At 42.9% G+C, this 20,795-nt stretch overlaps 2 protein-coding genes across 3 annotated transcripts; one reads left to right on the top strand and one right to left on the bottom strand.

The window, feature by feature from the left end:
- Positions 1–1,939: 1,939 nt before the first annotated feature.
- LOC111950457 (platelet-activating factor acetylhydrolase IB subunit alpha2) lies at positions 1,940–12,641 on the bottom strand. Of its 2 annotated transcripts, XM_023968052.2 has the most exons (6): positions 12,246–12,636; positions 11,618–11,699; positions 7,564–7,653; positions 4,710–4,826; positions 4,458–4,580; positions 1,940–3,774 (listed from the first exon to the last, which is right to left on the bottom strand). In XM_023968052.2, exons 2-6 carry the CDS (start codon positions 11,696–11,698, stop codon positions 3,496–3,498), a joined length of 690 nt encoding a protein of 229 aa, XP_023823820.1. In that variant the 5' UTR covers position 11,699; positions 12,246–12,636; the 3' UTR covers positions 1,940–3,495. The 2 variants fall into 2 exon arrangements, with proteins under 2 accessions (XP_023823820.1, XP_023823821.1); XM_023968053.2 differs by lacking the exon at positions 7,564–7,653 and having other exon boundaries at positions 12,246–12,641.
- Positions 12,642–13,573: 932 nt separating this feature from the next.
- On the top strand, positions 13,574–20,715 carry LOC111950706 (myelin protein zero-like protein 2). Its single transcript, XM_023968513.2, has 5 exons — positions 13,574–13,859; positions 13,929–14,013; positions 19,665–19,834; positions 20,076–20,286; positions 20,461–20,715. The coding sequence occupies exons 1-5, from the start codon at positions 13,767–13,769 to the stop codon at positions 20,712–20,714; spliced, it is 813 nt and encodes a 270-aa protein (XP_023824281.1). The 5' UTR covers positions 13,574–13,766; the 3' UTR covers position 20,715.
- Positions 20,716–20,795: the final 80 nt, after the last annotated feature.

The raw sequence follows: 20,795 nt of genomic DNA, 5'->3' as shown, positions 1-20,795 counted from the left end.
ATCCTGGCTAAGGAGGGTGGATATTGCAGGGCCCTAAATTCTATTTCCCCCACTGAATGTGTTATGCTTCTCCCTGACTCCTCTGATAATATGACAGAGATTTTGAAAGAATTGACTCAGTTGGCTGATACCTACACCCCTTACAGGAGATGACTCCTGGTTCTCATTTGGGTGGTTGAAAGATTAACTAGGACATTTTGGATGTAAGTTGTTTTCCGATTTTAGTTCCATCATTGGCTCCCGAGCTTGTTCTGCTGATTTGCATTTGTGCATTCTGTGCAGCTGGCAAATGTGTACTTCATAAGGCTATGCCAGGCATGTTTATGCTTCATGTTCCTCATCCTCCAGACCCTTATTTCTATCCTCAATCTCCCGAGGATTGCTTGCAATCTAATACACCTTTTATGGATGATTCTTATAATTACTATGCTTGAGTTGCTTTGCTTTTGTTGAGGCCTTGTGGCTTCAAAGGGGGAATGAAGAGGGTTAAACCAAGGCCTTATACCTTTTAAAGGGTAAATAAAGGATGTTATGATAAACTGTAAAGTCTCCTCTTCAGGAGACCTCTGTCTGTGTGTTAAAACCTGTTTTGAGTGTTGTGACCTTCAGACACTATCAGAAGGCGTCTACATTCAGACTCCTCCTGTCAGGATCCCACCGTGGTTATCTGTTTTCCCGAGGACACAAAGCTGCCACAGACCTGATGAAACCAGCCACCTGTCAGAAGAAGCTTACACTCGTTCACATTGTTATGACTCTATACTTGTGATGAAAGGTCAAGTTTKGTTCAAACCCACTTCTGAGTTTTTACTTGCTGATAAGATTGTTCCTGCTCTCAGTGGGAGGTTAGATTTATTAAAATGTTGTTGCTAGGGAAAGTTACGTAAGGGGGATTGGGGATGCTGTATGAGTTACAGGATGRCTTAGACATTTTGCAGAACTTGGGGAGAACTATCATATACTGTTAAACTGTACTCTGCCTACAATTGTAATACTAAAAGGAGTATTTTAGTTAAACAAAGAGTCTGTTTCCTCTCCGTTACTAATGTATGCTAATTATATAGACCTGATCATGTTGAAGAAATTGACCAACAGCCTATACGTCCTGTCTTACCTTAGACTACTGTATAATGCTCCATGAACTGTATCTCATTGACCTTCCTCCCCTCTTCTTTCAGTGGTTAGGGGACAGAGGAGTGATAAGACTGACTTCCAAGTACCAGGTTAGCCATAGCAATTTATTAGTTACAGTAAAACAGAAATGGTGTCTTCCTATTGTTGCAGTAATCTGAATGGTATTATTAACTTCTAGTCAAAGTGAATCCTTGTTCTATTGCTGATGTGCATTAATGGACACTAATATAATAGTTTTGGCAACAAGCTATTTAATTTATTTCTTCAATTTGACTACCTTTATCCTCTCATTTTTACAATTTCTGTTGAGCCTTAGTAACTGTTTCATCATAAATTGTGCAAACCAACACCACAGCATAGCAGCAGAGATATCCAACAGGTAACTCGTAATTGTCAGCCAGGGATAAGGGAGGGGGTTTATTCAAGAGTTCTTAAAACAGTAAGACAACCCTCGTCTCTCCCTCACAATATCACTGATAATTACCAGATTTACCTTCGTAACAGTTTTATCATAATTGTGCAAGTGTTTGCGTGACGTTTCCTATCCAATAACCTTGGAAAGGAAGTCATTTATTGAGACAAGCCATCAGTGTCTGTCCCATTGACAGTAAAAGAGGTCTGTCCCACTTGGAGAGAGCGCACATAAAAGGGCTCCCTCTAGAGGTTAAATGGGACTCCTGCAAGTTAATTATGCAGTGACAATCACAGATACTAATCTGTTAATCACAAACCTTGATGATATAATACCTTTTCTCCACATTTACACCTTAAATACAACTGAAATGAAGCAACACCACAAATCATGTACATCCATGGTCCTTTATTGGAATGCGCCGTCTTTTCAGCATGTGACAATAAGCCAGATATAGTGCACGGTTTGCACCAAATACAGATGCTCACTAATGGTCATTCTCTTACAAACACTACCACATTCGCAACACAAGGCCATCTATCCAAGCTTCACACACACARATATATGTATTATATACAAATGGGCCATTTCGAAACAGGTCATACAACCAATGCACAGACTCAAACATAAGTGACATACACACTTCTCACCTCCAGCTATGTTTAAGGTTTACTCACACACACACACACACACGCTTATACAGAATGTAGATCAACATAGCGCAAGAAGAATACGTGTAGACGGTTATAACATTACAGCAGTCGATGCTCAGCAAGAGGACCTCTAACCACTTCAGTTCAACTGCACCAGGAAACAAAACAGGGTTGAAAGGTCAAACACATGACATTCTCTGTGACCTGTGGTTGGTTTTTAGTGTAGTAGACTAGTAATTCAATCAATGTTGTGTGTCAATAGCTTTATCATGATGCTACTGTTTAAGTCGTCCTGCGACAATATCATGTGTTAGGAGGCAGGTGGTAGTGTGGCCAGGGCTGGGTGGGGGTTCTGTATACTACACAACAAGACAAAATAAGGACAGAAATGAAGAGCGGCGAGAGAGTGAGCAGGAGAGAGAGAGAAAGTGCAGGGATTTTAGTTACACAGTTTTTTCTATGTGTAAGAGAGGCAGTGTCTGACAGTGTGTGTATGGCAGAAGGCCGTTACAGGAAGATAGCTTTGACTTCACTGCTGTGTGTGTGTCAAAGCAGAGAGAGGGGGAGGAGAGAAGATTTCCTAGCTGGTCCTCAGATGGCGATTAAGAGCTTTTAAGAAGTCTGTTGGGGCATATGGAGCCAACTCAAACTGATTTCTGAGAGAGAATGCATAGGAGTGCTTATTACTGTGCAGCTAAGCTGTGACCAAGTAGGAAGCTACTTTACATTTCATAATGGCAAAACTGACATTTTACAGTCTACTACAGTGTCTGTGTGTTTTTTGGGGGGTCTATGCATGTGTGCCATTGGCCTCTCTATAATGCTTGTGCAGGTGTACTTCAGAAATGTCCCATCTCTCTCTCTATCCTCCCACTATCAGATCTCTCTGACCGCGAGTGCTACTGTTGCTGCTACAGCATGTACGTATATCTCTCTGGAAGTTGTTGACTCTCTCCACACAGTCACCCCGCACACATGCACATGATCCCATGCACTCTCCCTCCTGCAGTTTCAGTTCCACTCACATGAGAGTGCCCATTCTCTCTGCTTGGCCCAGCCCCCTCATGTGAGTGACATATCTTGATCTGACCCCTTCCCAAGACAGGAGCATGCCTCACCCCTGACTATCCCCCCTCCCCTGTTCCCAGTAGAGACTCCAGGTAGAAGTCGCCCCTAACCACAGATCTAGGACCAGACCCTGGAATAGTGGTTTGGGGAAACTTCCAGCTACTACCCAACAGAAGGAGTGAGTCAGTGAAGCATGTCCCTGGCTGTGTGGCCCCTGGGGTGTGGCCCTCAGACCAGCGAGGCCCTCTTCTCCTCAGGCGTCTCATCCAGTATCTGCAGCAGTAGGTCACTGAGGGGCTTGGCGATGGCCCGGTAGCCTGCCGCCGTCAGGTGCAGGAAATCAAACATGTCCCGTGTGGAGATGGTCCCGTCAGAGTGCACAAAGCCCGCCCCCACGTCCAGGAACTGGGCCTGGCCCAGCCGCGGCAGCCAGGAGCGCAGGAAGCCATTCACCGCCGCGTTCTTCTCCCGCAGCGGGTTGGGCCCGTCACCCCTTGCCAACAGACCCTGAGATTTACAGACAGAAGGGGTTAGTTACTAAAAGGACAAACATCTGTAAATGCATACATCCTAAATCAGGGTTGGGCACAACTCAGAATTCAGAGTCAGTTTGCACTGTTTTGTGAAGGGAGAAGTACACAGCGTTGTATGAGATCTTCAGTTTCTTGGCAATTTCTCGCATGGAATAGCCATAATTTCTCAGAACAAGAATAGACTGACGAACTTTTGAACGGTAGTGTATATATTTTGTTTTCCTTGATCATTCATTTTAAGAGTTTGTCCTGAAAATCTATTGTTTCAACAATATTTTATATGCATTTATATAACATGTTTGATGTTATGTAAAATATGTATATTTGAATAGACTACACATCCAATAGAATAGAAATTGCATTTTAATTTCATTGAATTTCACTGATTCACTGAATTATTTCCTTAAATTCAAACTCAAATTGCATATCTGTATCCTGTTTCCTGCTTCAATTCAACAAAATCTAATAAAAATGTAGATATATGAAGCATCCTCAATTAAATTCTGAATTGAGCCCAAGCCTGATTCTAATATACATGATCATATAGTATTGACACTGAGGTGATAATGCAAACTTTCTGAATGCAAACACTGCATGAGATTGAAATGTTATACTCCAGATACACTGTAGACAAAAAAAATGAAAACCTTCACTTACCAGAACAACAACCTTAGTCTTAGGAAGACGGGAGGTGAGCAGCTGTGCAATGGCAAGGATTCCCCCTGCAACTTGCTCAGCTGAGTGCTCGTGATTGTTGGTTCCTACCCACACCACTGTCACCTAGAGGGGACCAATGAGGTATTGATTAGGTGTTCTGATCTGGATGAAAAGCATTACAGGACCAAAACTGACCACCTGTGCTGTGCCCTTCTCCCTCTCAGGGCCTGTGCTGGCCCAGTTGAATCTCACCTTGGGCCTGATGTTGTCCAGTTCTCCATTCTGCAGCCTCCACAGCACATTACAGGTGGTGTCTCCCCCGATTCCAAAGTTGAGCGCGTGCAGTGGAGAGAAAAGCTCCCGCCAGATCTGTGGACACACACAGGTTTTTTTTCTGGAACAGAAAAGGGGCTTAGGGTGGCTATAGGTTTGGTCAGCCAGTCTGAATTTTAGAGAACATTTTAGAAGCCCCCATCCTGGCAGTGTAGGAGAAATGTTTGCAGTTTTAAAGTGAATTTCCCACAGTTCTACACATTTTGCCATAGAGCTCACATTTGACCTTTTTTCTCCCCAATTTCATGGCATCCAAATTGGTAGTTAGTCTTGTCTCATCGCTGCAACTCCTGAACGGACTCGGGAGAGGCAAAAGTCGAGAGCCGTCCGTCCCCCGAAACACAACCCAACCAAAGCCACACTGCTTCTTGATACAATGCCCGCTTAACCCGGAAGCCAGTCGCACCAATGTGTCAGAGGAAACACTGTACACCTGGCAACCGTGTCAGCGTGCACGCGCCCAGCCCGCCACAGGAGTCGCTAGAGCGCGATGGGACAAGGACATCCCTGCCGGCCAAACCCTCCCCTAACCCGGACGACGCTGGGCCAACTGTGAGCCGCCCCATGGGTCTCCAGGTCGCGGCCGGCTGCGACAGAGCCTGGACTCGAACCAGGATCTCTAGTGGCACAGCTAGCACTGCGATGCACCACTCGGGAGGCCCCAAAATGTTGCAGTTTCGCTATGTCTATGGTGTTCTTTTTGCTAAAACATKAAATCAATACTGCTACATTCAATATTATGGGAATGGTCAATTCTCCCCGTCTAGCTTTTATTATGGTGATTGTTAGTTCTCAAAGACTATAAAAAAAAATATATAGGTCCATTATCATTTCTACATACCTTATGTTTTTAGTAATTTGAGTTGATAGAATGTACATTACTATTTTATATAATTATACCCTCTTAGTATGAATAGATTGTTTTTATATATCCTTAAAGATTGAAAGTAGTGTTAGGTTTAAGCCCTTTGTGTATGAGAGGTGTAATTATTTAAACGAACTTCAGAAATGTGTATTCCCAATAGTTCAAGGCCTCTCCGGACTGATGCGAAGTCCTGTGATATGCACAGAGGAGCATGGAGAAATCCCGGGTCATGGAAAAGTACATCTTTGTGGCYTAGTTGACACCTCATTCAAGGGTTTTTCTTAATTTTTACTATTTTCTATTAACTAACACAAATTCCATGTACCGTAGTAATAAAACGTTTTTTTAAAGTGTTGAACAAATCCAAATATATTTTAGATTCTTCAAAGTAGCCACCCTTTGCCTTTACGACAGCTTTGCACACTCCTGGCATTCTCTCAACCAGCTTCACATGGAATCCTTTTCCAACAAGTCTCTCAACAAGTATCTCCCGGGTGGCGCAGTGGTCTAGGGCACTGCATCGCAGTGCTAGCTGCGTCACCAGAGTCTCTGGGTTCGCGCCCAGGCTGGGCTGGGTTCGCGCCCAGGCTCTGTCGCAGCCGGCCGCAACCGGGAGATCCGTGGGGCGACGCACAATTGGCATAGCGTCGTCCGGGTTAGGGAGGGTTTGGCCGGTAGGGAGGGTTTGGCCGGTAGGGATATCCTTGTCTCAGTATGTAGAAATGTAATAAAATGTATGCACTCTACTGTAAGTCGCTCTGGATAAGAGCGTCTGCTAAATGACTAAAATGTAAATGTAAGTCGGGGTATGCTCAGCACTTGTTGGCAGCTTTCCTTCACTCTGCGGTTCAACTTATTCCAAACCATCTCAATTGGGTTATGGTCAGATTATCTGATGCTGCACTCCATCACTTTCCTTCTTGGTCAAATAGCCCTTACACAGCCTAGAGGTGTGTTGGGTCATTCTCCTGTGGGAAAACAAATGATAGTCCCGGTAAGTGAAAACCAGCAGTTTTCCACCGGTCTAATGTCCATTGCTCGTGTTTCTTGACCTAAGCAAGTATCTTCTTCTTARTGGTGTCCTTTAGTCGTGGTTTCTTTGCAGCAATTCAACCATGAAGGCCTGATTCATGCAGTCTCCTTTGAATAGTTGATGTTGAGATGTGTCTGTTACTTGAACTCTGTGAAGCATTTATTTGGGCTGCAATCTGAGGTGCAGTTAACTCTAATGAACGTATCCTCTGCAGCAGAGGTAACTCTGGGTCTTCCTTTCCTGTTGCGGTCCTCATGAGAGCCAGTTTCATTATATCGCTTGATGGCTTTTGTGACTGCACTTGAAGAATCTTGAAATTTTCCGGATTCTTGCCATAATATGGACTTGGTATTTWACCAAATAGGGCTACCTTGTCACAACACAACTGATTGGCTCAAACGCATTAAGGAAAAAAATTCCACAAATGAACTTTTAACAAGGCACACCAATTCATTGAAATGCATTCCAGGTGACTAACTAATGAAGCTGGTTGAGAGAATACCAAGAGTGTGCAAAGCTCTCAAGGCAAAGGGTGGCTACTTTGAAAACCTAAAATATATTTTGATTTGCTTAACACTTTTGGTTACTACATGATTCCATGTGTTATTTCATAGTTTATGTCTTCACTATTATTCTACAATGTAGAAAATAGTAAAAATAAAGGAAAACCCTTGAATGAGTAGGTGTGTCCAAACTTTGACTGGTACTGTTTTTGTTTAGTTTATTATAACAATGTTTGGACTTAGTTGTAGTTATGAAAAACACCAGGGTCATAGCACAAAGACAAACAACTAACACATGCACTGAGGTCAACACACACAGGATTCTAAGTGATATAACACAGTATGTATACACAGGCAGCTGTCCTCTCTCACCTCGTATTGCTGCATTAGCTGCACCATGGAGTCTCCTATAAACAGCACCTCCGGCTCCGCGTCCTTACACTCCTGAACAAACCGTGTGTGCTGCACAAACACATGTCGTCATCACCAGGCAGACACTACTACACAACAAGATAATGTTACACAATGGTGGAGATAGAGATGAACATGACTCTGTTTCAGCCATGTTAGGTTTCCTCTATGCTTGGGATCATCAACTAGATTCAGCCATGTTAGGTTTCCTCTATGCTTGGGATCATCAACTAGATTTCGCCATGTTAGGTTCCTCTATGCTTGGATCATCAACTAGATTCAGCCATGTTAGGTTCCTCTATGCTTGGGATCATCAACTAAGGATTCCAGCCATGTTAGGTTTCCTCTATGCTTGGGATCATCAACTAGATTCAGCCATGTTAGGTTTCCTCTATGCTTGGGATCATCAACTAGATTCAGCTGAGGGAAAAAACATTATTTTGAGCGGATGGTCAGGGGGCCGGACCATAACTACAAATCATTTGTAGACTGCAGATTGACTGCAAGAGGCCCTAACAGATATAATATCTGAATTAAAACATTTCAAACCTTGCTTACATGTAATCACATACAGTATCTCTATTATGCGTGGGAATACTTTGGAACAGATTTACAAAATGTTTATCTCTTGGAGTTGATTTGCTGGTATTTTTACAGTCTTATGCCCAACAACAATAATATAAATTAGGGAAGCACAATATAAATTGGTGAACATATCAGAATGGGCTGATATTAGCTAAAAATGTCAACATCGAGCAGTCATTTGAAAGAGTAAGACAATTTCAGCGAGGCAACTCAAAGGCGAAATCCATGAAAGCCAGGATAATGGAATTCATTCCCATTGACAATGAACCGCTCTCTGTCATGGGTGCTGTTGGCTTTCACCGACTTGTCAAGCACCAGTACAAATTACCAAGTGCGCTATTTTTCAGATGTTGCCCTACCGGAGTTACACAGTAATGGCGCCACTGCTATTAGCTTCACGACATACATACTATGGAATGCCGTTTGGGTCTTTGTGTGTCAAAAAAGACACAGTAGCACTGTCAAAGCTGTATATATATTTTTTTTAACCCTTAACCATGTTGCCCAAAGCTAATGTTATAAGCAGCCAGCTAGCTTCATGGGCCGCCGTATGGGACTCCCAATCACGGGCGGATGTGATACAGCCTGGATTCGAACCAGGGACTGTAGTGACGCCTCTTGCACGGAGATGCAGTGCCTTAGACCGCTGCGTCCATGTATGTGTGTTAACTATTTAACTGTACAAGAATGCTTAAAAGGCCGCTAAAAATTGTAAATATCGGTATCAGGTTTTTTTCAGGCAAGGAAAATATCGGATATCGGTATTGACCAAAAATGTTATATTTGTATTAGTGATGCACCGATATATATACATTTTTTTGCTCAGAAAACTTGGGGAACCCTGCTCTATACACACATGTATTACCAACCATCAGTGACCTCTGGGTCAGTTGCTGACAGGACAGTATGACTTGGTGTTCAGGTGTGATGTAGTGAGATATTGGGCTACCCTAATGCCTCTAATGGACTAAAGGAGCCTAACTCCTTATAGTCCAAGGACCTTCCGTCTTCTGTTTAAAGGTGAACTGGCTCTGATAGCCAAAATCTCCATCTAAACGTGAAACAATTCTCAATTGCGGTAATTCTAGAAACATAAATCCCTCTACTTTCATATCAAATCAAAATGCAAAATTCACACTTACTGTACACTGTTTTAACAGTTGCAGCCGACAGTATTTTTCAGTAACAACACGTTTGTGTAGGGCTGGGCGATATATCAAATGAATTTATGTTTTAGCACAATGTTCCAAATGCCTGTATCGCAAGAATCAAGATACTTAAACATATATATATTTTTGGTCTCGCCTTCGCTCCTTCCATCTCACAGACACCAAGCCCCTCCCACTCACAACAATAACAATGAAAGAACTTACTCCTCTCTGACAACAAGCAGTTTAAACTCGATATTTGCATTTGAGGATTGGTCCAACAGAATGGGTCATATGGACACCGAAACGCTTAGACATTATTTTACTGTAATAATGGAGAACTAAACCTTTCTAACAATACCCAAAATACAGAACACAGCAGACCCTACCAAACCAAGTATCAATGAACAAGATTGTGGAAAATGAATGCTCGGTTTCTGTCGCATGTGGCATTGCGGTACCACTAGCAGAATTTTAAACTTAAGTGCTAGCTGTCTAGTCTGTGTTTTAGAACTGTGCAATGAGCATAAAGACTCATTTATATCAGGAATTGGCAACTCGTTCTCATTCTGAGAACTGGGCATCTTCTTATCCGGGTAGGCCATTTGACATCAACATCTGGACAGGCTAGCATGCTGTTCAGTTGGAGACAGACAGGAGGGTGTATTCATAACAGTTCAACTGTTTTGCCTCGTTAGCAAGCAAATAGATTCAAGTTGGCTAGACTTTAAATACACTGAACAAAAATATAAAACGCAACATGTAGTGTTGGTCCCATGTTTCATGAGCTGAAATAAAAAAAGAACCCAAAAATTTGGCAGTACCTTCAACCAGCCTCACAACTGCAGACCACATGTATGGTGTCGTGTGGGTAAATGGTTTGCTGATGTCAACGTTGTGAACAGAGTGCCACATGGTGGCGGTGGGGATATGGTACGGGCAGGCATAAGCTATGAACAATGAACACAATCGCATTTTATCAATGACAATTTGAATGCACAGAGATACCGTGATGATATCCTGATGCACATTGTCATGCCATTCATCCGCCGCCATCACCTCATGTTTCAGCATGATAATGCACGGCCCCATGTCGCAAGGATCTGTTAAACATTTCTGGAAGCTGAAAATGAACCAATTCTTTAATGGCCTGCATACTCACCAGACATGCCACCCATTGAACATGTTTGGGATGCTCGGGATGGACGTATACGACAGCGTGTCCCGCCAATATTTAGCAACTTTGCACAGCCATTGAAGAGGAGTGGGACAACATTCCACAGGCCACAATCAACAGCCTGATCAACTCTATGTGAGATGTGTCACCCTGCATGAGGCAAATGGTGGTCACACCAGATACTGACTGGTTTTCTGATCCACACCTCTACCTTTTTTTTTAAGGTATCTGTGACCAACAGATGCATACCAGTCATGTGAAATCCATAGATTAGGGCCTAATGAATTAATTTCAATTTTCTGATTTCCTTATATGAACTGTAACTCAGTAAAATCTTTGAAATTGTTGCATTTATATTTTTGTTAAGTATAGAAGATTAGCTTGCTACTCTGCTACCAGAAGTTGGCCATTGTTAGTGGATGTGCATAGCTCTGGTTAAATGTGTAAACAAATTAAATAGTACATTTTTTATAGACTTGAAAGCCTGGTTAAGCAAATTATTACATCATTAGTGAGTTATTGTTGTGGAAGGCTTATATTTAGCCTATATATAATTTTACAAGCACTGAATTCATTAGATTATTCCTGACTGTTTGAAATTAACTGTGCAACAAATCTTATTAGATTATAATTTTTTTTAACGAGATACTGCATCTCATGAATCGGCCATAAGTATATATATTTAAAAAAAAGTTTAAATATCGCCCAGCATTATGGCCATATCCCCCAGCATTATGTTTGCGGCGTCCGTCTTCTGGTTTACACACAGGTGTTCGAGACGCAGATAGAAAATTAGCACAATAGTCCATTCAGTCTTCGGTAATCTAGCTCAGCAACATGGAAATATGGCCATGTGGGAACAATAACCCTATAAAAAAGGTGTGTATCAATCTAACCTTTTGTTTTTTTTAAATGATTTCTTGGGGATATGAAAGATACGGTCCTTATTTTTCCAAAACCATACCGCAAGCGATGTGTTAATGTTCAGACCAAGCGTAGGGCTCTTAAAAAACCTCCCCTGTACAGAAGAGGCCTTCGTCCAATAACTCTTATGTGTAATAGAACTGAGAATCAAAATCCAAGGCTAGCAGTAAGGTAGACTAACCTGGGACATCCAGCGGTCATCTCCCTGTACGTCCTCTACTGCCTGGGCCACTGCTGCGGGGTTAATCTCATCACCACTCATCCTATCAGAGACACATCAGAGGAGTTAAATCACACACACAATTAAAATAATAGCCATGTCCTTTAATATGCCCTGAAGAATAACGTCATCTGGTAGGTTATTGTCAAGACAGTTGATGAGGCTAGCGACTAGCTTTCAGTCCCCCTGCTGTGCACAGAGCGAGTGCTGATGGAGGTGGAGATAACAGCGCCTGCTCACTAGGGAGGCCCCACACAGACAGCCAGGCCAGGATGCAAGTATCTAATGACAACACCTTATATGCAGCCAAAGGGCTGGCATTGAGCACAACAATATGAATCGACAACTGATAATAACTTTACAATCATGGGTTGTTGCTAAGTGCTAGCAATTCAGAAAGCTTAAATTGAGTTTGAATTGTGAAATCGTGGCAAATGCGCTTCATTTTCACGGCCCAAGCCAGACGACCAAGTAAGCACCAGTAATCACTGCGGACTGTCGCTGTTCTCTCTCCCGACCAACACACAAGGCACGCCCACTGGACAAGGATCAGTCAATCCGTGAAACCGCCAGTGCCCTACCCACTTACCTGGAGGTCTCTGATGATGGTTAATTGTTGCCAATATAACCAGAATATTCCCTCGCGCACGGAGGCTGCACGGCTCCGATGTGCGTGTGCGACCAATGATGGTTTGCTAACGGAGTGCTTCGGTGCGGATGCTGCGGTCGGGGCGGGCGCTAGTTAGCTACTAGCTGGCTAGCAACTCACCCGTATACAATCAACTCCTTGTTTTCAGTCAATAAACAACTACGATWTAGCTTATATGTTGTTCTAACTCTAACAAATATCTGCAAAATAAATGTATCAGAAATGATTCTAAATGTGAAATGTATGGGTCGAGTCAACCCAACCTCCCGCTCTTCAGCATGCAACGTTTCCTCTCCCCTCCCTCCTTTTCTCTCTCCAGTCTCAATGGTCCACTTCCGCTTTGGAATTGCCCATCGAGATAAGTCTTCTTCTTTGGTATAATGGCGTTTGCAACAATTACATGTGCATTCCACCACCTACTGTACAGGGGGATAATAAGGATACCATTTAAAAAATAAATAATAATACATATTTTAAATTAAACAATCCATACTATCAGCAACGAAATGTTAATTATACTAAATCAGCCTGCTTTTCTGTTTTAAATCAGGTCCCTACACAGGCTCAGAAGGATCCTGTGATGGCGGGACATTTCCTGGCGACAATAGTCGATGTTAAATGCTCTACAGCAAAGCTTTCTTAGTGTCCAACAAGCTTTCTCTACCCTTAACCTTGTTCTGAACACCTCCAAAACAATGGCCACGTGGTTTGGTAAGAAGAATGCCCCTCTCCCCACAAGTTTGATTACTACCTCTGAGGGTTTGAGATGAGTCGTGTATCTCCCATTGAAGCATGTTCCGCCTCTTGTGCTTTCATTTAATACTAGGTAGGTATCACATTTCAAATCATTAACTATTGACATGATTTCTGATCATTATTATATCAGTATCTTTATTTAGTGGTCAATTTGTAAGTCGCTCTGGATAAGAGCGTCTGCTAAATGACTTAAATGTAAAATGTAAATGTAGTGGGTTGGAATGTAAATTATAGATTGAAGATGATTTTCAGGTTTTAGTGTAATACAAAGAAATGTCCACCGAGTGGCAGCAGTCTCTGGCTGTATAGTGCACCCAATACAGTGCCAAACCTTTGCTTTAGTTGTTTTGAAAATAAACAATATGTTGTCCCAGAGACCTCATTAGGAACATTATACCTAAATGTTGTCCCAGCGTGGGAGATCGTACCTTTATATTGGTTCTGGCGCTTGGGACATAATACCTTAATATTCTCCCAGGGACATCAAAGGCCTAACTAGTGTGTGCATTGTTACTTCCTGCACATGCATGCGCAATTGAATGGAAATTACCGGGAGAAAAACAGATTTTGCCTGCGGGTAAAAGTAGGCCTGCAGCAGCAGTAGGAATACTTTACACGGAGTTTTGGTCAAACAGGTTTGACAAGACTGTACATCACCCGCCCTCCAGACTGGCAAAGGCAAAAAGTGTGTGATGCTGCCTATTTATGACGCCGCCTACAGTCCTAGTGCGCACATCGTCTGTGGTTTCAGACACCCGAGTCCATAGCGCTAAGATTCTTTATCAAAAACCTGTTGAGGTAATCCTTGCATGACACTTAAAACTTTCCATTTTGGAGGTTTCTAGTAACTGTTTGACATTTTGTCAGTCTTTAAGGCCTGAGCAAACTGCCAATCCGATGTATCGGACATGGCTACAGTTCCTCGCGCTTCTGGGTGGATTTGCAGTGCCAGGTGAGTTCGAAGTTACTTCCTTAATTTCTGATTTCAGTCCAATTAGTCACCATTTGGAGTTATACATGAACACTTGGGCCTAGTATTATTCTGTGAAAACATTGATTCCAGCAACTGTAGGGCTCAAATGGCTACAGTTCAGGTGAACAGAGCCCCTATCTAATTTCCATCATAATGATAATGAGTAACCTACTCTTGATTCTGTATACTTTATCATTATAGAATAGCTTCGACATTGACATGTTTTTCAGGTAGACCAGGCCAAAGATCACGGATAATTATTAGAGTATTTTAAATAATCCCACAGCACCCCCTCTCGCGCCCATCTACACTGAACAAAAATATAAATGCAACGTGCAACAATTTCAAAGATTTTCCTGAGTTACAGTTCAGATAAGGAAATCAGTCAATTTAAATACATTCATTAGGCCCTAATCTATGGATTTCACATGACTGGGAATACAGATATGCATCTGTTGCTCACAGATACCATTAAAAAAAAGGTAGGGGCGTATAGGGGCGTATATCAGAAAAACAGTCAGTCTCTGAACACCATTTGCCTCATGCAGTGTGACACATCTCCTTCACATAGAGTTGATCAGGCTGTTGACTGTGGTATGTTGTTGCACTCCTCTTCAATGGCTGTGTGAAGTTGCCGGATATTGGCAAGAACTGGAGCACGCTGTCGTACACGTCGATCCAGAGCATCCCAAACATCCTCAATAGGTGACATGTCTGGTGGGTATTCAGGCCATGGAAGAACTGGGACATTTTCATCTTCTAGGAATTTTGTACAGATCCTTGCAACATGGGGCCGTGTATTATCATGCTGAAACATGAGGTATTGGCGACGGATGGATAGCACGACAATGGGCCTTAGGATCTATCACGGTATCTCGGTGCATTCAAATTGCTGTTGATAAAATACAATTGTGTTCATTGTCTGTAGCTTATGCCTGCCCATACCATAACCCCACCACCAACATGGGGTACTCTGTTGACAACGTTGACGTCAGCAAAACGCTCGCCCACACAACGCCCGGTACAGTTAAAACCGGGACTCATCCATGAAGAGCACACTCCTCCAGCGTGCCAGTGGCCATCGAAGGTGAGCATTTGCCCACTGAAGTCGGTTACGACGCCAAACTGCAGTCAGGTCAAGATCCTGGTAAGGACGACGAGCACGCAGATGAGCTTCCCTGAGACTCTTTCTGACAGTTTATGCAGAAATTCTTCGGCACTGCAAACCCACAGTTTCATCAGCTGTGGTGGACATTCCTGCAGTCAGCAAGCCAACTGCATGCTCCCTCAAAACTTGAGACATCTGTGGCATTGTATTGCGTGACAAAACTGCACATTTTAGAGTGGCCTTTTATTGCCCCCAGCACAAGGTGCACCTGTGTAATGATCATGCTGTTTAATCAGCTTCTTGATATGCCATACCTGTCAGGTGGATGGATTATCTTGGCAAAGGAGAATGCTCACTAACAGGGATGTAAACAAATTTGTGCACAACATTTGAGAGAAACAAGCTTTTGTGCATAATATAAATATTATGGAAAACGTCTGGGATTTTTTYTTTCAGCTCATGAAACATGGGACCAACACTTTACACGTGGTGTTTATGTTTTTGTTCAGTGTATAAGAACTAAGAATTCAGGTAGGTCCATCCCAGTTTTGTTCCTTGTAGCCCTTTTCTGCAGTCAAATTACCTAGTGGCCTCATGGGTGAAATGTTATTAATATTTTATTAATAACATTTTTTTTTTTTTTAACAGCAGAAAATCCAGTGTTTCTATGTCAAACAGTTCTGTTAGTTTTCTGTAATGCATATAATGTGTAATATTGGGATGCAAACTCAAAATTGAATACATTTCAACTCTATCTGACATGGTACATACAGGTGTCTTCTTTTTTTTAAGCCCATAACCATGTGTGTGAGGTGTTTACTTTTGTTTCAAAGTGGATTTGTTTATGACTAGCAAGAATTTCTGTGTGACCCTGATTTAGCCCACTGCAGTCAAAGGTTAAAAAACGTTTTGCAACAGAATTGGCGGAACGAATACTCCCCTGATCACCCGCACACACAGTTCACTTTCATWGCAGCCATACAAACAGCAGCATCACATCTATGCTCTCTCCTCCTCGCACATTTTCCCTTCGCTTGTGGAGTTCAGTGCACAACACAACATCTGTCTGTGATCAGGCAAAAAAACCTCTCCAAGCCAAACCTTCATACCATAACTGCTACACACAGCCTACATCGGTGTCACCATATTAGCTAACATCATATACATTACCAAAAGTATTTGAACACCTGCTCATCGAATATCTCATTCCAAAATCATGGGCATTAATATGGAGTTGGTCCCACCTTTGCTGCTATAACACTTTTCTGGGAAGGCTTTCCACTAGATGGAACATTGTTGCGGGGACTTCCATTCAGCCACAAGAGCATTAGTGAAGTCGGGCACTGATGTTGGGCGATTTAGGCCTGGCTCGCAGTCTGTGTTCCAATTCATCCCAAAGGTGTTCGATGAGGTTGAGGTCAGGGCTCTGTGCAGGCCAGTCACGTTCTTCCACACCGATCTTGACAAACGATTTCTGTATGAACCTCGCTTTGTGTATGGGGGCATTGTCAAGCTGAAACAGGAAAGGGCCTTCCCTAACTGTTGCCACAAAGTTGAAAGCACAGAATCGTCTAGAATGTCATTGTATGCTGTAGCGTTAAGATTTCCCTTCACTGGGACTAGGGACCCAGGCGGAAGCATAAAAAATAGCCCCAGACCATTATTTCTCCTCCACCAAACTTTACAGTTGGCACTATGCATTGGGGCAGGTAGCGTTCTCCTGGCATCTGCCAAACCCAGATTCATCCGTCCGCCTGCCAGATGGTGAAGCGTGATTCATCACTCCAGAGAACAAGTTTCAACTGCTCCAGAGTCCAATGGCGGCGAGCTTTACACCACTCCAGCCGAACCTTGGCATTGCGCATGGTGATCTTAGGCTTCAGCACTTGGCGTTCCCATTCTGTGAGCTTGTGTGGCCTACCACTTCGCGGCTGAGCCGTTGTTGCTCCTAGACTTTTCCACTTCACAATAACAGCACTTACAGTTGACCGGGCCAGCTCTAGCAGGGCAGAAATTTGACAAACTGACTTGTTGGTGGCATCCAATATCGGTGCCAATTTCAAAAGTCACTGAAAGTCAGTAAGGCCATTCCACTGCCAATGTTTGTCTATGGAGATTGCATGGCGGTGTGCTCAATTTTATACACCTGTCAGCAGAGTGCAACTTTCACATGCCCCCCCCCACCCACCCCACATTCTGAAATAGCTTTCTTTGCCCCCCCCCAGTTTATCATTTGAATGTGATACAAAACGAGGCAACGGTGTGCTTTAGGACCATGCGGACACCTCCGAGCAGTCGGGTAGGAGTGTTTATCCGACAGTTTGGAGTGTTTATCCGACAGTATTAAAAATATATATATATATTATGTTCCCCCCACTTCTAAAGCAGTGTGGTGAAATAGGCCGAAATCCACTAATTTGAAGGGGTGTGCACATACCTTTGTATACATAGTGTAGCTACTAGAACTAAAGCGTTAGTAAACCCACCATCCAATCCATGTGTAGAATCATGCAGTAGTGTACAGCTAGCAGTTTAGCAGTTACACCGTCTGGACCCGGTGACGGTAAATTGTTAAAATCAAAAGCTTGCCTTGAATTGGAAGAGTTGGCGTATTGGATAGCCTTAGCCTGCTAGCTAACATAAATATAATTCCTGTCTGTTAGAGTCAGGTCTTTGAGTAGGCTGCATGAGCTAGTATAAGTAAAACTGAAACTTGAGGAAAAAAATACAATTTCTCTCTCTGCTGCTTCTCCTTCATTTTTGAAGAAATTAATTTGTGCAACACTGTTCAACTATTGTCTTTCTCTCTTTTTGAGTCAACTGCTCACCACCATAGCCACGGGGTCTTTATTACTCCTGTATAAGTGGACAAAAATACTCATCAGCATCACAGGGAGAAAAAATACTGCTATTGACACACTTGTTGAATTATGCAACAGAACGTAACAACAACAGTAATTTATGAGGCAGTCTAGACAGCGCAGGTGAGTACAGGTAGGCCTAGAGTGACAGAGCAAGGGTTTTGGTGGTGGCAGCCCTCTTCCTATTTATGTTTCATATATGCAAATACACCTGTTGTATTTATGCAAATGAGGCATATACTTTTCTTTATTTTAACACAAAATATATTTTTTAAATACAGTACCTGATACAATTAGAACATATATAGGCTATATCAGTGTATTCTAAGAAACAAATAGTTAAATTTGATAATAAATTGAATAGGCTACCTGAATTCCCACCAAAATCCCTGAATACCATTAATTATTTGTCCGCGCCAATGGGTACGGATGGAAGATTGAATGTTTGCCAGAACAGCTTTATCAGAATCCTTTAATAGTCCCTGGCTGGTTCAGTCTCCCGTAGGTGGACTTCTGGACTGAACACCTACAATCATTAACCACACACACACACACACACACACACACACACACACACACAATATAACACAGTGAGGGCCTGGCACAGCAGTGGAATGCTGAATGAATCATTACAAGGCCATTCCACCTGCTTTCTAATTTTATTATTACTTTTATTTTATTTTATTTAACCTTTTTTTAACTAGGCAAGTCATTTAAGAACAATTTCTTATTTACAATGATGGCCTACCCCAGCCAAACTTGGACGACACTGGGCCAATTGTGTGCCGTCCTATGGGACTCCCAATCACAGCCGGATGTGATACAGCCTGGATATATAGTTTATTTGCTCTTTCAGTTTTCTTTGTGTTTAAGTGTGAATTAGAACTCTAGCTCAGCTTGTTGTCGTGATTAGTTCACACTGGACTACATAAAGTACTGTAGGAGAGGAGACACGCTTGAAGAGTTTGACTGTGTACAAAATGCATAATTTAAAGGAGGGAGGGTACACTTTGTGAGCTACATTACAGCTCCAGTGATTTGAGGAGTGTAGTCAGTGTACCAATTGGTTCTTGGAAGTCAAGGCCATGTTTACTGAAGATACACTGTATAGTACTGTGTATACTGAAGCAAGTGAGCTAGGTTTAAACTGAAGATACACTGTATAGTACTGTATATACTGAAGCAAGTGAGCTAGGTTTAAACTGAAGATGTACTGTATATACTGAAGCAAGTGAGCTAGGTTTAAACTGAAGATGCACTGTATAGTACTGTGTATACTGAAGCAAGTGAGCTAAGTTTAAACTGAAGATACACTGTATAGTACTGTGTATACTGAAGCAAGTGAGCTAAGTTTAAACTGAAGATACACTGTATAMTACTGTGTATACTGAAGCAAGTGAGCTAGGTTTAAACTGAAGATATGTAAACAGACACTTTGTTTTAAAAACCACTATCAACCTTCTCACGGTCATATGCATCCTTGAAGCTGTGAAATACAGATTTCTGTGTTTAGTAGTGTGCTCTGAACGTTCTGTGAGGACTTTGATAAGGTGCTTGCTAATGCTGTTCTCAGGGTTATTTAAATGCATTTATTCTATATAGTGTATACTGCACTGTATATCTGTGCCCGCGTGTCTCATTGGGTCCATTCTTTGTGTCAGGTGTGCTGCGAGTCGGTGGGATGGAGGTTTTTATGTCCAATGAGGTGGAGGCAGTGAACGGGACAGAAGTGAGACTGAAGTGTACCTTTAAGTCCAAACACCCCGTGTCCCACTCCTCTGTGACTGTCTCCTGGAACTTCCGTCCCTTGGGCCAGGGAGACGAGGAGTCGGTGGGTGACCTTTCCACACTGGAAGCCGGACTAACAGTAGACATGCAGCGAATGTGTCTGAATTAGGGGGAAGACTGGGTTAGACATGGGAACACACCTTTGTAGTACAGGTTCTTAAATGAGTGAAATCAAAATCTAGTGAGTCTATTGAGTCATCACTTTAGGTTTCTTGAACCACTGTGAATGTGTGTCATGTTTATTCATGTATGTATTCTTTGAAACGTGTGTGTGTGTGTGTCAGGTGTTTTACTACCAGGAGATGGCATACCCCCCTACAGAGGGGCGGTTTAAGGGCCATGCGGTGTGGTCGGGGGACATCCTGAGACAGGACGCCTCCATCAGCCTCCAGGACGTTCCCTTCACCTTCAACGGTACCTACACCTGCCAGGTCCGCAACCTGCCTGACGTCCACGGCATCAACGGAGAGGTCACCCTCAGGGTCGTCCACAAAGGTCAGTCAGCCAGTCAATCAGCCTGACAATTAATGTAAGTTCACAAATAACTACTCAATGTTAAAATGTACTATATCAGTCTAGCAGACACTTGTAAAGGGTTATTGAGGAATGCCAGTCAGTGCTAATGTATTGCTGTGTGTGTGTGTGTGTGTGTTGTGTTGCTCCCTCCAGTCTCCGTCTCTGAGATAGGCATGCTGGCTGTAGCCATCGGGGCAGCCATCGCCATAGTCCTGGTGGTGCTGGGCATCTTTGTGGTGTGCAAGTACCGCAAACTCAACCGCCACGACAACACAGACCTGGAGCTACAGGGGAAGGAACTGCAGGAGAGAGAGTTAAATGCCAGGATCCTAGAGGAGAGAGAGTTAAATGCCAGGATCCTAGAGGAGAGAGAGTTAAATGCCAGGATCCTAGAGGGAGAGAGTTAAATGCCAGGATCTAGAGGAGAGAGAGTAAGCGTCCTAGAGGAGGGATGCAGGATCCTAGAGGAGAAGCGAGCTAAATGCCAG

Source organism: Salvelinus sp. IW2-2015, linkage group LG23, assembly GCF_002910315.2.
Source record: "Salvelinus sp. IW2-2015 linkage group LG23, ASM291031v2, whole genome shotgun sequence".
NCBI classification, from domain to species: domain Eukaryota; kingdom Metazoa; phylum Chordata; class Actinopteri; order Salmoniformes; family Salmonidae; genus Salvelinus; species Salvelinus sp. IW2-2015.
Note: the sequence above shows the minus strand (reverse complement) of the source record. Positions and strands in the feature narration are given on the sequence as shown.

Coding starts and splice junctions, on each gene's coding strand:
- LOC111950457 (XM_023968052.2), bottom strand. CDS start 11,698: ATGAGTGGTGATGAGATTAACCCCGCAGCAGTGGCCCAGGCAGTAGAG. Junction 7,654..11,617: donor ATGACCGCTGGATGTCCCAG/GTTAGTCTACCT, acceptor GTGTTTGTGCAG/CACACACGGTTTGTTCAGGA. Junction 4,827..7,563: donor AGCTAATGCAGCAATACGAG/GTGAGAGAGGAC, acceptor GTGTGTCCACAG/ATCTGGCGGGAGCTTTTCTC.
- LOC111950706 (XM_023968513.2), top strand. CDS start 13,767: ATGACGCCGCCTACAGTCCTAGTGCGCACATCGTCTGTGGTTTCAGAC. Junction 13,860..13,928: donor TTTATCAAAAACCTGTTGAG/GTAATCCTTGCA, acceptor ACATTTTGTCAG/TCTTTAAGGCCTGAGCAAAC. Junction 20,287..20,460: donor CCTCAGGGTCGTCCACAAAG/GTCAGTCAGCCA, acceptor TGCTCCCTCCAG/TCTCCGTCTCTGAGATAGGC.